Source organism: Geospiza fortis, unplaced genomic scaffold, assembly GCF_000277835.1.
Source record: "Geospiza fortis unplaced genomic scaffold, GeoFor_1.0 scaffold12, whole genome shotgun sequence".
In the NCBI taxonomy this organism is placed as follows: domain Eukaryota; kingdom Metazoa; phylum Chordata; class Aves; order Passeriformes; family Thraupidae; genus Geospiza; species Geospiza fortis.
In genome coordinates, this window is record NW_005054323.1 from 3,381,403 (window position 1) to 3,399,127 (window position 17,725).

The window sequence follows — 17,725 nt, forward strand, 5'->3', positions numbered from 1 at the left end:
ATATAATATATATTTTCTCATACTATTAAGTAGCCTTAAAGCTACTTGGGAACTTCTGTATTCCTGTCTTTTCCATAGAAGTCTTGTTCTCTGTTTCTTTTTCTTCCATGCTTCTGGCTAGATGGCCAGTCTCTAAGAGTGGTGGTGAATGGGGTTAAATCCAGCTGCTTGCCAGAAAAAAATTGAGTTCCCTAGAGCTCAGTACTGGGTCTGGTCCTGTTTAATAAGTTAGCTGATGATCTGGACAGATGACACTAAGTTGGGTGAGAGTGCTGATCTGCTTGCTGGAGGGTAGGAAGCCTCCATACAGGGATCTGGACAGGCTGGATCCATGGTCCAAGACCAAGAGCATGAGGGTCAGCAAGACCAAAGGATGGGTCCTACACTTTCATCAGATCCCCAGGCAGTGCTACAGGCTGTGGACAGAGTGGCTGGAAAGCTGCCCAGCAGTAAAGAGCCTGGGGGTGCTGGTTGACAGCATCTGAACATAAGCCAGCGTATGCCCAGGTGGCCAAAAAAGCCAGTGGCATGCTGACCTGTATCCGCAATAGCCTAGCCAGCAGGATGAGGGAAGTGATTGTCCGTGTGTACTCAGCACTGGTGAGGCCACACCTGAAATCCTGTCTAGGCCCCTCATTCCAAGAAAGACAATGGATTGCTGGAGTGTGTCTGGAGAAGGCAACACAGCTGGTGAAGGGTCTGGAGCACAAGCCCTGTGAGGTGCAGCTGAGGGAGCTGGGGGTGTTTAGCCTGGAGAAAAGGAGATCAGGGATGACCTCATGGCTCTCTACAACTGCCTGAAAGGTGGGTGTGGGTCTCTTCTCCCTGACAGCTCGTGACAAAATGAGAGGACATAGGCTCAAGTTGTGCCAGGAGGATATTTCAGCTGAGTATTAGGAAAGGTTTTAATGTAATTCCAGATGGTTTGTTCCACTTGTCCTCCCCCCAGTTCTAACTATGAATGGTTCTGCCCAGAGCTCCTTTCCCGCCTGCAATGTATCCCTTTTTAATGTCAATCCCCAATCCCCGCCTTGGTTTCTATAGTAACTTCCAAACCCCTCCCCAGTTACTATGGCCACCACTCTGTCCATCACTCCCTGTCCTTGCCCTTTCCCCAGAAACTTCTACCGGGGACAGAGAGTGATAGGGCCAAGAAGGTTTCTTCATAGAAGGGGTTGTCAAACATTGAAACAAGTTACCAAGTGTTGTGGTTGAGTCACTGTCCCTGGAAGTATTTAAAAGCCGTGTAGGTATACCTTGGGGATATGGTTTAGTGGTGATCCTGGCAGTGTTACATTAACAGCTGGATTCAGTGATCTTGGAGGCCATTTCCAACCTAAACTATTCTATGATTTAATCTGTCCCTTTTGTAAATTCTTGTTTTCCTGGTGCATCCTTAAAAGAAGCCTCATATGTTATCCAAGTTGAATTTGGCTGCAGAGTTCTAATATTTGTTCTGCAATCTCCCTTGGCCTACCAGTTCAGCTGACAGAAATGGCAAGAGAGTAATTCAGTGAGAAAAAATGAGGATGTTTTTGTGGCTTTAGAAAGCTGTCTTGGCTTCTTTTTTAGAACTGAACAGCAGAATTCACAGAGTCAAGGGGCTGCATGTAAATGAGCAGGAGGAGTGTGGAAACCGTGATGGTCAGAAAGAATTTGTTCAGTTCATACCGTGCAAAGCTGTATCCCAGCCTATGAGGCTGTGTGTTTGTGAAGGAAAAACTGCATAGCCGAAGATGAAAAGGGGTGTTGGTCTTGTGAGATCCTTCCAAAAGTGCTCATTTTTAGAGACAAGGAAACTTTAACAAGTCTGAGAAGGAGAAAGCACCCAGAAAGCGAGAGAACAAACAAAAATACTATACACCATAGATTTTCATAAGCAATTTCTAAAGTGAATTGTGACTTGACACTAAATACTTTAATAAAATCCTGATTCTCCCTTTTCTTCCTTCAAAAATCCTTGTCCCACTTTCTGAAAATTTTCAGTATAATTAGTAAATGTTTGGTAAAAATACGCAGGAAATGCAGTTTTCCTAGAGAGTATCTTACTGTCTTGAACTGAAAAAAAATTTCCCCAAAAACAAATTGCTTTTTTTTTTCCTTCCCCAAAGAAGGGAAAAAAAAAGCATACTGTATGTGTTACTCAAATATTTATATGTGCATATATAGCCTCCCCATTTTTATTTAGGTACTTCCTTAATACAGAGTTGAAACAAAACAGAACTATACAGTGATTATGTGCCCTATGCTATAATCCACCAAAGGGATGCCTTATGCCACATCCTTTACTGTCTTCTTTTCAGTGTCCAGGTGTCCAGTGTCCTTTCTATTTTGGAATTGCAGAAAAATTAAATATTTACAAAACTCAAATCCCATGCCTCTATTTTGATGTAGATTTGGTTTATTTTGGTGTTTTTTTGGTTTTTTTTGTTTTTTTTTTTTCCTGTGCTTGGGCAAATTCCTGAAAAAATTCTCTCAGCTGGGGATGTTGTTTCATCACTGTGAGCCGTTTGAAGAATACTACTGCAGAGGCTGCTGCACTGGGCGGATTGTGCGATATCCTTCATTTCACTTAAGCTTTGTTTGTCATTTAAATGCTGTGAGCCGGATGAAGTGATATATTTTGCATTAAAAAGCACACAACTTGTCAAAGATCCAGATCAGCATAGATCTTCTCTGTGTGTGAAACCTTTTTCCATCCCCTTGGGCTAATTCGTTTGACAATTTTTTGTGCACTGGGAGATCTGGGGCATTATGCTGTGAATGTTAAAATCAGGGCTACAATGCAAATGAGACCTAGATGCATTTGTCAATTAATATTCTCAATAGTTTGATGAACAGTGCCTTCATCTCCCCAGTTCTGGGTAGAAGTGGATTCTGGTTCAGTTTGCAGTCTGGAAGGCATTTGTTGTGTCATAGTGCAAGAAGAGGTAGAAATGAATGCAGGTTCTGCCACCCTGGAATTCTTCCTCACCTGTTAATCTGGCTCAAACTCCCACAATAGGAGAAGGTTGATCCCTGTTTTCCAATAACAGAGGCTGTTTTCCTGCAAGACTTGCATTTGACAGAAATGGAGGAAATCTTGTGTGTTGGCTTCCTTGCACAACCCTTGGGCTACTTGACTTGAAGTCAAGAAACCTAAATTATGCTCTTGGCTCTGCAGTTAAGAGCTTTGGTACTGGTTGATTTGTAAGAAGTAGTAGTTTTGCTAACTGGAAGCAAAAGTCATAGTGAAATAGTGCTCAGCACAGTGCCAAGTAATGACTGTGGGCATTGTTGTCATGATGAATTCATTCATGAGTCCTGAAAGAAGTGAAACAAAAGACCCTTTCATTATTGTTTAGTTAACTGTAGTTAACCATTCTCATTTGGTCATTTTAAAAGTTTTCATGAAACTTAAGAAGTAAAGATTGCTTTGTGAATGCCTGGAATAGGCTTGTTGTACTTTATCCAGTATTTACTGGTACTGTTTTAGATAGAATTTGCAATCTATAGCAACCAAATGTTATAACTCCTGAGTGAAATATGATTAAGAAAAGCTTTAAACAACATCTTGGCTTTTACATGAAGAATGGTTTGTGTTTCTTTATAGTGACATTCAACTTATCATGATTTTATCTTATTTATCTATGAAAAATAATTTTTAGAAACATTATGCTCAATTTATGGTTTTTTAGGTCTTTTTAGGCAGCCCTTCAGATTGCTGTTTCTACATTGTGTAAAAAAAGCAATTTCTGACACAAGGTCTGATAATACACAAAATCACAGAGTGATTTGGGTTGGAAGGGACTTAATAAATAATGTAATTCCAACCCCCTTGCCATGAGCAGGGACAACTTCCACTTGACCCAGTTGCTGATGAATGTTTGTTACCTTGCCAATAGAGAAAACGTATTTTGCTAATATTTGTTCTTGTTGAGTAATTTGGATGAAAGCAAACCTTATATAATGTAACTGATAATTTTCCATTAGCAGGAAGAGGAAGAAAGGTTGTCTGTCTCATTTCTATGTGAATTTTTTCTTCTCCTTCAAATATTTTTATTCCATGTCGGAGGTGTACTTGTGTGTACAGTTTGTGACTTTTTTTCCCCTAGCTTCCTGCATCCTGATAATATAACCCATTGTGATGTTAGCAACCATTTTTGATTTTACTGGAATGTAAAAGTAGAATATGATCTTTTACCATGGAACTGTACCTTAAATTTCTTCTTTGTGCCCCTAGGACGAAAGAGAAGGCATTTCTGCCATTGTTGAAGAGCAGTAATCTTTTACTTCAAGTGGATATCTTTTGCAAACCACTTTTTATCATTTGTCTTTATTTAATTTGAGCCATTCATCATTCCAGGAACCTCTTTCTTGAGGAGGATCTGTTGCTGTTCTGGGAGTTGCTGTATTGGTGCAGGAACCTATATGAAAAATAGGATATGCTTGTCTGAATCAGAGTATTTACTGGTAGAAAATAAGATACCTCTTTTTGTGCAAGATGCTGGCTGTATTGTGGATGATCCATGGGCAAAAGTAGTTTTTTTTTCATTTTTCCTGGATCCTAATCAAAGGTCTGCTGTATCATAGACAGATAATTCGTGGGAACACACCAACTGGAGCCTTCTTCCAAGTGGCTTCCTCACTACACCAGAAAGGCCCAATAAAGGTTCTGTTCCTCTTCAGCTACATTTCATTATGTTAGGAATACTTGGCAAGCTCTGGCTATGCAGCTTGTGTTGCATCATCATCATCATTTTGTAGACATCTTTAATAACCTGGGCTATGGCATTCAGCTGAAGAAGAGATGTGGTACTTCACACCACACACTGATGTACAGATTGCTTCTTATTTCACTGAGCCTCCACTCCATACAGAGGGCATTTCTTTAGTGTCACCCAGAAACTGAAGTGGATCAGGATCTTTGAAAGCCTAAGGCCATCCTTTTTTGTCCATCATAATTGCCTTTATGAGGGCAGGTGAGATGTAAGGGCAGTTTCTCTGATAGTGTAACTTGTCTTTGAGACCAGGAATACTTACATCTTGATGCAGCTTTGGACTCCCTCCACCTGGCTGTTCCTATCAGTGTCTAGAAGAGTCTCTGCCCCTCTGTCTCTTACAAGTGGATAGCTTTCACTTGAACTTGAAGTTCTTGTTTATCTTTGTTGTATAAGTCTGTCTCTAGGGAAAACCTACACTCAGCTTACATCCACAGTAGCATGCGGAGGGGGGACCGGAAAAGTTGGAGGGCAAGGACCTGGTTTTTTTTTGTATTACTTCCATAATTGAACCAATAAGACTGTTAAATGTATCCTTTCTGCTTGCTTGGACAGATTGTGTCTTGCTTGTATAATTATGTGTGAGGAAGCACCCTTTTTCTTCCTTGGTTTTAGAGGAGGAGATCAAAACATAGTGCTAGGTTTAAAACTTTGACCCTAGGGTGAGTGGACAGATGCAGCCAGCTGCTGTAAGATTTTGTTGTGATGTTCTGAGGTTGCTTGGTTGAGTTTTTTGAGAGCTCTCTTTTTCTTCTCACCTTCCCCACTTTATAAACCAGATCATCATGCTTAGTTTTCTTTCCCCACATGATTCACAAACATTTTATTATCAGGATAGACTCCCAGAAGGAGCCAGAGGGTGTATCTGTCATTGGAATTGAGCTTGCTTTAAAAAAGTTCCAGTTTTAAATGCCTGTGGATAATAGGTGTGATATGTAGAAGGGTTGCAATTGCCTTTATAATCTTGTGCTAGGAGTGAAGTTAGATTATAGTTTCCCTTTATAGTTATTTTTTGTGAAGAGGCATGCAGGTGTAAAGTGAAAGGATAGTGTCTGGGACAATGCTTGTTTGGAATTTTTTTCATCTCCGTTTAAAAGGATTGAGTTGAGGTATTCCTATTCTGGAGATACTGTTTTCCTTCAAAATTAAACATCCAAATGCAAACACCTGCATCCTTCTGTTAATTCTCTGGTCTCTTCACTTGCAGTAAAGTTCCTAGATTTCTTGATTATTTTTTAAAATTTCAGAAAAATTACATTTTAAATTTTGGTGGAGGCAATCCATTCATTTTTCTCATTATATTCCTTTAAAGAAAAAGGATAGTCCAAAACAAAAAAAAGAAGAGTCCTTGCTGTTTTAACTGCTTCAGCTCGTGGATAATGTTTCACAATTTTTATTCTCTTATGTCATCATGGTCTTTTCTTCTCTGTTTGGAGTACTTCTGAAGGTTTTTCAGGGCAAGGGGGAAGAAAACAGAAAAGCTAAAAAAGCACGGCTAGAGAAGTCTCAAAGACATACTTACATTTGTTTCTTTTTCCTGCCCTTTTTGTAAAAATAAATAAATAAATACCAGTTTTGGATACTGTGAATGTGAGTCTGCTGCGAGGAATGTTCTCCTTAGAAATGTTGATGGAGATTCTAAACTATTTTCACCAAACCCTAATAAAAGTCTTACTCATATCCAAGTTGGAGGCTGGTGTCATTGTGCTTCTCCTGCATCCCCTTGGTGTTCACTCTTGGCAGCTCAGTCATGAAGGTGCTAGCCTCTGTTCATCCTAGTTTGGCTGGCTAGTGCAGAGGTGGGCTCACAGTCAAAATACAGAATGCTGCATTCAGTCTTCATTTTGAATGGAAAAACTGGAACACATGCTTTGTCCCGCTGTGGCCCTCCTACCCACTATTCTCCCTAATTGCATCCCCCTAAAAAAAAACCACAAAAACAAAAATACTCAACAAAAAAACTCCACTGAAAAATTAACAAGACAGCCCTTCGCATTTTCCACTGCTGTCTACATTATTACTCTTTAACAGTTAAAATTGCTCTACTAGTGAAAAGTGAAATCTATGTATAGAGGTTAGCATTGTGTACAAAACTTGGTATGTCTTCCTGTCTGTTCACTGCCTGTGAAACTTACGTAAAGTCTAGGGGAAAAGTTCACTTGAGGCTTAAATTTCACAGCATTCATGCAGCATAAATGGGAGTGATAGCTTGACCTATTTTCCAATAAAGTAACCTATCTGTTTGGCTCTACAATTAGCTTGTCATTCTTACAAATGATACTTTACTAAATGTTTGATGGCAAATACTGTTATTTGCAGTGAGTACAATTTTGTATTTATTTCTCCTTTTTCTTGCTGGAGCCAAGCCCACACAGTTCTGTAAAATATTATAGTCAGTATATGAATTTCCAGATTGTCTGTGCTGTGCTTCTTAAGCCTCTTTTCTTGTGAGTTTAAATTAGGTTCCTGGTGGGGTGAACCCCTATGTGCTTGGAAGAAGAGTAAGGCGCTGCATAGTGATCTGTTTTCAGCACTTCCTTTAAAAACAAACAAACATAAGATTACAGCACTGCGTTTTTCTGGGAGTTAGTTAAACTCACAGTGCATTTCCTTGCTGCAGTTTTGATGTGTTTCTGTGTGAAACTGACGGCAGGATTTGTTAGAGTATGTAGGCCACTATTGTATTAGAATTACATAACCGTGTTGAGTGGTGGAAACAGATGAAAAGACGGGATGTACGGCGCTCCCTCACAGATTATATCCCGCAACAATGAAGACAGCTCAAGCTCTGCAGAGAATGTGGTCACATGCAGTCAAAAAGTTGGGGATTTTGAAAGGGCACGTGAGTTGCTTTTTGTTACATCTTGCTCCACATGTTTTCTTCCCCTCCTCCCTTCATATATCCCTCCCCTCTCTAACTCAGTTTTATAGCCAGATGATTGTTGTGGCAGGTCTTCTGGTTTTGTTCTTCTTTCGGCATGAATGAAGTTGTCTTCGGTGATCTCTCAGTAGCAAGTAATTCTGTAAATCTCTTGATGACTGTCAGTTAGAGCTGCAACAGCTGCCTGTTTGTTGCACACTGGTGATTTTAGCACTTTGACTAGTTTCCTGCCAAAGATTCTGCTAAACAGTCTATTTTGGGTATTTAGAAAGCACCTGTCATTTTAGTATATGAGCATTAGACAGATTTAAGCAAATCCTGACTGCAGTGTTCTAATTAGAAGCGGACTGACTATAGTCCCTAATGAATTTAGACTAGCTAATTACAATAATTTGCATTTACTGCAGGTAGCCTGTTGTCTGTGTGAAACCTGGGTGGTAAAACAGTTACTGTTAGTAACTTGAGGTGGGGTTCTTAACCATTTTGCCTGCCTTTCTCTCTCCAGTGTTTTGGTGTGCAATCTTGCAGTGAAACTGTGATCCTGTAAGGAATGCACAAGCTGCTCAGGATCCCTTTGTGTTTCCTTACAGATGAAGTATGAAGAAATTGGCAAGGTGATGAAGGCTTTTCATAACTCATCACTTGATGCATTCAGAGGAGAGTCACATCACTAAATGTGGAGTGCAGGAATTTCACAGTTCGGGTGGAGACTTAGATATTAGTTTTGATCAAGTCCCCAACTGATGATTTGTAACATTTGTAGTCTCTCACTCCCTCTCAATCTTCTCTTCTTGATTACTCTGATGGTATGGGTTAGCCTTGTGACAATGGCAAGTAGCAGTACATTTTATAATGTTAAAGAGATTGTTGTTTAGAGATTGCTTTTGCCTTACAGGCTTCCAAGGTGACCATTCAGTTCTTTGAACTGTGTTGCAGAGCCTGCATTGCTTTATCTGTAGGGCAGAGCTAGTCGTGTTGTCTTGGTAATTACATTGAATAAAATCAGCTTTGCAAGTACATAGTGTGCTTTCCTTTTCAGATGCAGAGTACAGCAAACGGGAGACAGTTTCCCAAGGAGCAGTTTCAAAAAATTGATTACTTGACAGATACTTGCAAGTTTAAAAGTGAATTGCTTAATTCTCTTCTTGAATTTTCAGTAACAGTTTCAAGGTACAAATAAACCGCAAAGATGTACATAGAATGTACCTGAAACAGTCACTGATACTATGAGGATCTTTTTCTAGGCACAAATGAGATGATACTATGGGCTTGGCATCTTGCAAGACCTTAATTTTAGTGTCTGCAGGCAGTAGTTTCTCTTTCAATCTTACTACTTTTTCTTTTTTTTTTGACCAGATGCCATAAAACTTACTTGTAAGAGTAAAGTAAACTTAACTCTGTAGGCTTACGATGCTTTGGTTTACAATCCAGTACATCTCTCCACTTGTGCACAAGGTTATACTTACGCCACTGCTCATGGAAGGCCTAGTTTTCTGGAAGGGAATTCCCATAAGTTTCCTGTTTCGTATCCTTACATCTGTCTGTGATACCTTTGCAGTACTTTCCTCAATCCTTTTTTCTGCAGTGTTGTAATGAATAAGCAGTCATTTCTCAGGCCTGTCTCTGTCCCCATGGGTAGTAAGCTCCCTGTGAGTGCGTTCTGCCTGCCTTACTCTTGCACCTGCTCAGGGCTGGCCTCAGTGTTTTTCGCGGGGAGGTAGTGTTGGTAGGAGCTGCATACAGTGCAAACTGAATTTAAGTGATGTTTGTGTTACATGTGTAAGTTGTTGAGGGTTTTTTATCAAGAGGAGGATGGAAAAGATTTTCCATCTTCTGTGCTTCTACAAAATTTGAACCTATCTGCTTGTCCTTCAGATTTTGCTCATCATTTGGTACTGACTTTGATTTCTAAAAGTTTATTTGGTGAAGTCAGATGGAATTTAAATGACACTGAGACCCCTCTTCAGCACAGAGTCATTTTTTGCAGAGCTTAAAAATACATAGAGAAGTCACAGCAGTTTGAAAGAAGAGCTTAGTTAAGGAGGAATTTTTCACTTGTGGCAGAGATTCTCTGTGTAAGGGAGTATATGAAGTGTGTTCAGTTTCAGATAGCTGAAAGCTTTGACATGTTAGCTGGTTAAACGGCAATACCAGATAAAATAATTTTACTATGTGAGTCAGCACATTCAACACTGACCCCAAGACACATGTGTTTTAATACTAATAGTTATGAACACATTCTTTTCTGACCTAGACAAGTAAAAATTTAGAAACAATTACTTATATGTATTACTTTTAATATAAGCCATCATCTCCTACATCTATTTCTAATTTTCTTTTTAATTAGACACCAGAGATTCTGGACACTGGGAAGCATTGTTCATTTTCTGGCAGAACAGTGGAAATTTAACACTGTTCAGTGTTGTAAAATTTCTGGTAAGAATGCTGAATGTTTTGCATATTCCTTCAGGATCTCTGAACAGGACTGTTTTTCAATACCGTGAATGTGCAATGGCAAATGTAAATCTAGTTTCTCTTTGTGGTGCACAGAATCAACTGGAACTATGCAAAAAGGGTTTTTTTTGCATATGAGAAATAACTTCCATAGCTTGTTGAGCAGTTGTTCACTGCCAGAAGTCTTACTTTGAAAATGCAAGGGATGCCTTAAAGTACAGGCATACCCTTCTTGTGTCACTTCTCTGTCTAATATTTTGGGGTTTAGCTGTCATTACTCCCGTGATGCCTTCAAAAAGACCATTAAGTCTGAACTGAGCTTTTGTCTGAGATTCAGTCTTCTGAGATAAAGGAAGACCACTTTCAGTAAAAACAAATAAAACCTGTGGCTTGAGTATGTGCATGCACATCCTTATGCAAGGCCTGTATTTTTCTTCTGCAACGGACACTTTCCATTTTGAAATATTTTCAGTGTCATTTTTCTGCAGTGCAGTGGCTCATTTCTCTCCTAGTTTTACAGGGCAGACACTGAAGGGGCTGGCTGTGTACTATATGATGCATCACAGCTGGGTGATTATTCTGTATTATATTTTAAGCTGTGGTGTTGGAAAGATTTCAGGTTATATCATGTAAGATAAAAATAATCCATTTTAACTGGAAATGTGGTAAAAAAAGGTCTCTGAGCAGTGTCACAGAAATGGCTATACCTGTACTATATAGTGTTATATTGTGTTTTCCTGTAAAATTTAATTTCTTGATGGGAACCTAACTATTTAGCTATGTAATTCATAGTGGACAGAACATTTTGTTAAATCCACATGAACAAGACGCAAGAGATCTGAAGTCTAGTTCATTTTGAAAACCTCAGTTTCAACTGCTAATCTTACTGGATACTGGGACAGAAAGGTCTTCCATAAGTATTTTATGTGTTATTTGAATCAGGGCTATAGACTGCTAGTTGATCTGAATTAATGCTTTTGCTGAATAAGGGTTTTTCCAGAAAATCAGAATGAGCTGTTAAATCAGTGAAACGTGAAGGGATTCTACCACTCTGGACCTATTAATATTTTTTCCTTTTTAAAGAAAAATTGTCATCATTTAAAATATGTTAATTTCATATTAATTCTCTGAAAATATTAGAATATGCAAATTATTTTTAAACCTGTGTTTTAGTAGGGTATTTCACATTTTAATTTAAATAGTTATGTGCTATGTGTTTTTCTAATTGGTTTCTGTGTGCAACAGGCCCCAGGCATGGAAGAGCTGATATGGGAACAGTACACAGTGACCTTACAAAAGGTGAGTGAGTGCCTGTTATATTTTTAGTTTTCAAATATTCAAGCACTGGTTTACTCTGAATATGTTTTGCAATAGATGTCATTAGCATGCCTGAGTCTAGAATAGGATTAATTGTTCAAATCAGATATGGTTTTTATTTTAAAGCTTAGTTGCTACTCATACAGTAGTGCAACTCTTTAATGTTAGGAGTAAATTCAATTAACAATTTAAGTGCCGTATTTGCTGCTGTTTGGTCTTTCTAGTGTCAGTGTGATATACCACATATCAGCCACATAGCTAAATTCATTATTGGAGAGCCTTAAAAATAAAGCAGATGGTTCTATCAAGCAAGTTGTGGTTGATGTCTAGGCTTTGTAATAATCACTGAGGAGGATTCCACTGATTTAATTTTGTAAGATACTTTAATATATACTAGTGTAGAATCCAGTAGAAAAGCACTGTCATTAAAACTTACAAAAAGGTGGACTATGTGTCACTTTAAAAGTTGTTTTTTTTGAGAAAAGAGGAGGTGTCTCATCAAGTGGAGTCCTTTTGAATTAAAGAAAATAGTGCACATGTGCCTGTGTCCTTTAATATCTAGGCTGCCACACCACAGTACCAGGTATGCACTTTGGCTAGTGATAGTCTTCCCGGCTCTTCTGATGGTCTGTGTTCAGGCTGCTCAAGTTTTTCACATCTTCTGCAATGAACTGACCTCAATGATCCAAAAGAGGTTGGTTTCTTTTCTGCAGAGGTAGACAGGAAAAACATTGCAGAAGAAGATCTTAGTTCCTGTAATTTCTAGCATTTCAGATCTCTGATATTGTGTAAGTTAGCATTACTTCTTTACCATAGAGGTAGACTTAGGCTACTTAGATGGTGAAGGGCTACTGAACTTGCTGTATCAGCCACTACCATTAATTTTACCATTACTTTGAATCTGTTGTTTTGGTGTAAAACATCAAACTGCTTCCTATAAAACTAATCTGTAGTGCTTAGTGCAAGTAAAGTGCTATTTTAAAAGAAAACCACATCTCTTTTTTCCTCTTCCTCCTCAAAGAAATAATCACTTACTATCAGCCTTAGTAGAACATGAGGTGACATATGATGAACTACACGCGCTGATTGGGTGTTGGGGGAAAGTGTGACTTTAATTTGATGTATTACTTTGCCACTATGTTGAAATGTTTTGTTCAAATGTAGCATAATTTGTAATTTTTAGTGATATGATGTGTATGTTAAGTAGCAGATAAAATTAAGCTTGTGTGGTTTTGTGCTCCCCTTGCTGTCAGCAGTTCAGTTATGCTAACAGTTCTCAGGTTTGGTGCTATTGACATGTTTTCCTTGGCATTTTGTGAAGCATTTCTTTGGTTTTATGAATGTTATCTTAAGACTGCTATGGATCTATTACTTCTATGATGACAGGTTTGACATAATTTACATATTTAAAACAGTTGATTCTGACAGAGGATGATTATATAGACAATGCACAAGTTCACTAATTGCTCTTTGTAATCAACCATGATCTTGTTATTTTGATTGAGGAACTACTTAGTAATCATAATGAAGATGAGATCCTGGGAAAGCTGTTCTACTTTTCCAGGCATCACTAACTAAATAGATCCATCTAACAATGAATTTGGTATAAATAACCCATGGGATGGTGAAGCAAATTTCAGGCAAATTTTATTTTCTTTACTTAATTACTAGCAATCATAAGGCTGTAGAGGTTTTGGAAGATAGGAACTTGTCATCTTGATTCATGGATGTGTAAACCTAATCTTTCTTAAATCTAGAAGTACTGTGTGTTTCTGCAGCACTATGCATGCAGCTATCATATTTTAATATCTACTTAAGAGCGCCATCACAAGAACATTCATGTTCCTCTTATTTCTCCCTGTCAAAATTCCTGTCAATGTATTCAAGTTTTGTTGTATTTGGTTTTATTGTAAAGGATTCGAAACGAGGATTTGGGATTGCAGTGTCTGGCGGCAGAGATAACCCTCATTTTGAAAATGGTGAAACATCGATAGTAATTTCGGGTGTTCTCCCAGGTGGTCCAGCAGATGGATTACTTCAGTAAGCACATTTTTCTTTGTCTGGCATTTTGAGGGGTATGGCTGTAGAATACATAAAACCTTTAGACCAATGTGGTTGAAATCCTGGTGATTTAATCACCTGAAGACTTGGTGCCCTCTTGAATATCTAGGTGTCTCTAAAAAAAACCCCAAAACAACATAACAAGTAAACCCTACACAGAGGTGTTAGTTGCTGTTGGTAAAGACATTACATTTCAGTGGTGGTGTTGAGAAGTCTTTAACAGTTAAGTATGTTTCTTTCAAGATTGCATTTCATTTAAAGAAACAGTAGAAAAACTTAGTGTCTTAAAACATTCTCCTTGTTCCTCCTCCAGTAAACACGTTTCATTAGTTTCCAAGAATGATTTTAGGTCAGCCCAAATATGGTTTGCTAAATGTTTCATTATATCTGAAAGAAAAAATTATGGAAATAAAGAGTTTCTGTTGTCTTTCTGATAACTTCGTCCTTGGTGAGGCAGCATCTGTCATGTACAAACAATTAATCCGTAGGCTGAGTTTCTGTCCTAGATCAGTTTCTCATCCTTTGATCTGAAATACCTGATGAGGACTAGACGATTTGGAAGAATACCAAATAATTGTGCAGCAATAATAAATCAGGAGATTAGATTCTGTCCCTTTTGCCATGCATTTATTTTTTGGTCAGAAAATGAAATGGCTGACATGGGAGTTGTTGTTGAGTAACTAAATAAAAGGGTAATTGTAAAGCATGTAATAAATAATTTTTAACAGAAGTGGACAAATCCTACATTTTATAGCAGTGACCCCTGCACAGCACCACTGTCATCCATCCTGTTCCGTAATCACTTGTGATTTGGGAATGAAATCACGTCCAGAGATTATGAAAGATCATAGGTAAATTGATGATGGCAAGGGAATACCAAGATACTTGGGCACTTTCAGACAAAACACATTCTGAAGAAAAATGAAAGTAAAGCTTTTCCTCCAAATCAAGGAATATGTCTAACCTTCAGAGTGGATGGGTAAAACCATCCTGTCATCTTTTGCAGGATAAAATGAGCACATGTAGATGGACCTCTTGGCATAATATTGCAACATTGAGTTCAGGACTAGCTTTGGGTGTATGGACTGTCCAGAGAGCTATTTTAATTCCTGCATAAACCTGGACGAAACTGATACTGAAATATTGCATTCTATTCTGGTATACTTGGCATACTCATCCACTAAAAGGAATTGGAAGGGTATGAAAAGAGGCACAAAAATCGTATGGGAGTTAGAGTGTCTTACAAATGGAGGCTTAGAGTATATAATCTTCTTATTTGAACAGAAGATTGTGATGTGATTTGATTATAATGATGAGAAAATAGTTGGTACCAAATGTTTCTTTTATCTAGCAGAAAATGGCAAAGTAACCAGTAATTTGTTGAGCTAATACTCTGACTGTAACTGGGTAGTCACCAGAATAAACTAATATAAGGGGTATGAGGAGTGGTAATTTGTTTTTTTTTTTAATCTTCTTCACTTTTGGCATTGAAATACCTTTATGAAACTTATGGGGCTAAATTAATCAGTGTTATGGGGCAATTTCATAGAGGGTTAGGTAAGTTAGGTGTTAGTGGTCTGTTTGATATGCAGGAGGTCTGAACAGAAAAGTTAGTAATCTCAGTTGGCCTATGTTTAGGGCAAGGAGGACTTCTTCTATATTATTGTTTTGTTGGGTTGGTTTTTTTTTTTTTCTCCCAATCACCTTTCTACAGAGTAAATGTGACCCGAACACGAGACTTGAAGAAAAATGTGCTGCAGTTGTACTTGTCAATATTTGCCTAAACACTGGTATGGCTGCAGCAGTTTGAAGCTTTTGTGAAATTCTTATGTGAAGGAAGTCTAGTATGTCTAGGTGTAAAAAACTAGGAGTCCCAAAAGATCAAAATAAAAAAGTTTCAAAACTCATCACAAATGTTCTTTAAGAAACATTATGGCAAGGTACTTAAGCAGAACACAGTATATACACAAAGACAGTGCTGCTCAATGTCTAGTTTTTAGATGTACTGAAAGCTGCTTCTGGTATTCAGATATTGTGGAATTAATATAGCAAACACAGTTTTAAAGCAAAACTCCTTGTTAAACTGAATTCAATCCATGGGTTTCCTCTGTTTAAAAAAAAAAAAGGTACAAAAGAAGAAATTTTGCTCTGCTGTTTTCATGAAGACTCCTCTTAAATCTTCTCTTTCCTTTTTTATCTCCCTTCCCGTTTCCAGAGAAGACGACCGAGTGGTCATAGTTAATGGGACCCCAATGGAAAATGTTCTACATTCTTTTGCTGTTCAGCAGCTTAGGAAAAGTGGAAAGGTGGCCACCATTGTAAGTAAATGCCAAATATATTCAGTGTACAGTGGTATGTAACCAGGCAGGATTTTGGTTTTCTTCTATAAAGAGTATTTAAAGGCACAAAGCAAAGCAATCTTTTGCCATATGCGAAGTACCAAACAAATAAAACAAAGACATAGTTTCTGCGGGTGAAACAAATGGAAAATAATCAACAATAAATGACAAAGTTACCTTGTTGAAAAACTGAGAATAAAATGTTTATTTTATAATGTGGTATAAATGTTTTATAACGAGTGGTACAAAATAGAAGTTACATGAGGCAAATTATGTTCTGCATACACAGATCTTGTCCAATAATAAATAGAATGTTGTTCTTCTTTTTGTCCCCAGCATATATTTGAAGCATGAAGAATATTCATCTGTTCAGTTTCACATTCAGATCTTTGATAGGAGTTTGTTTGTTTGTTTTCTGTTGTACTGAACAGGTAGTGAAAAGGCCAAGGAAAGTGCAGGCTGCTGCACTGCAGAGAAGCCCCTCCCTTGACTATGAGGACAGAGCTTTGGATGTAATGGATGACCATGCAGAATTTGATGGCAAAAGTGCTCGAAGTGGCTACAGTGAGAGAAGCTGGCACAGTGGAAATGGAGGGCGCAGCCAGAGCTGGGGAAACAACCTGGATCAGAGCTATAGAGATGAGCACAACCGAGGGCGAAGCAGAGACCGTGACAGGGAATTCAGCTACGGCCGTGATCGAAGTCGCGGTAGGAGCGTGGACAGGAGCTTGGATCGAGACTATAGAAGGGATCGGAGCAGGGGAAGGAGCATCGACAGGGATGCTGGCTATGAACAGGACTACAGAGGAGACTACAGCCCACCCAGTTACAGTCATGGATCTTTATCTGATCCTAGATATGGGAGGGAAATGAGGAGTCGTAGTCGGGACAGGCTTCGTTCCCGCAGTCCTTCACCTGAAATACACCACCAACATGAGTACCTAGGACCACAGGATCAGAATGCACCAATCAGTGTTCTCTTAACGAAAGGCAGACATAATGAAGGTGGGTATAACAGGGGAGGAGAGGAGTCAACTTCCAGTACAGCATGAGTTTTGGTGGGGAAAAGAGAAGAACTGAATTACTTTCTACTTTTGCAGGTTAACATTTTTTAAACTGATGGTTTAAGTTGTTCTTCATTCTTTCTGGCTGATTTGGGATGCTTTTTGCACAGAACCTTGAACTTCACCTTTGAACAAAGATTTGTTCCCACAGAATTTCATTCTTTTCAAGCCATTGTGTCCATAGTTTTCCATTTTCTCTGCCCTTTTCTCCTGGTTCTGAGGGAAAATATGGATCTGATCATGATTCAGGTTACATTTGGCACATCTACAAAAAGGTTCACTAGAAAGGGTAAAAAGTAGACTCTGCCTTTAGTAATACAGTTCGTTTGGTTCTGGTAATTAAAGAATACGGAAATAGCAGCAGCTGAAATACTGAAATGGCAGTATTTCAGCCTTTCTTTGCTGAGTATTGAAATGTGCAAATGAAAGCCAAAAGCCTGACCTTTTTTCATTGTGAAATAAATACTTGTGCTGGAAAGCATATGTGAGATTAGGTTGTACATAATTTTCTGTTTGGGGTTTTTTGGTGGGGGGGGAGTGGTGATTTATTTCTGGAGGGGTTGGATGTGGTTGTTGGGTTTTTTCCTAATCCACCCTGTTGCAATTCTGACAATTTTTTGCTAATTAAATTTTGTATGCAGGAGCTAATCTCTTTTTTTTCATTGGCTCTAGCAGCAGTCCTTTTTTCTCCTTCCTCTTCTTCCTCTGCATGTAATGTTTCCACTTGTAAAGGTAATGCAGATATGTGTGCAAGTAAGGAGAACTATAAGCTGCATTTGTTAACTTTTATGTTTAGCTATACCATAATAATCTCTGCCATTCATATGGATACTTTACAGACTTGCTGAA

The 17,725-nt window shown here is 38.5% G+C and overlaps 1 protein-coding gene across 1 annotated transcript in view; it reads left to right on the forward strand.

Annotated features, from left to right (window-relative positions):
* The window catches only part of TJP2 (tight junction protein 2), a 51,098-nt gene that overhangs the window by 17,891 nt on the left and 15,482 nt on the right, over window positions 1-17,725 (forward strand). The window contains exons 2-5 of the mRNA XM_031056886.1: window positions 11,341-11,394; window positions 13,328-13,452; window positions 15,689-15,791; window positions 16,244-16,817. Of these exons, the coding sequence (XP_030912746.1) occupies window positions 11,350-11,394; window positions 13,328-13,452; window positions 15,689-15,791; window positions 16,244-16,817 (847 nt within the window). The 5' untranslated portion in view covers window positions 11,341-11,349. The remainder of the gene's footprint in view (window positions 1-11,340; window positions 11,395-13,327; window positions 13,453-15,688; window positions 15,792-16,243; window positions 16,818-17,725) is intronic.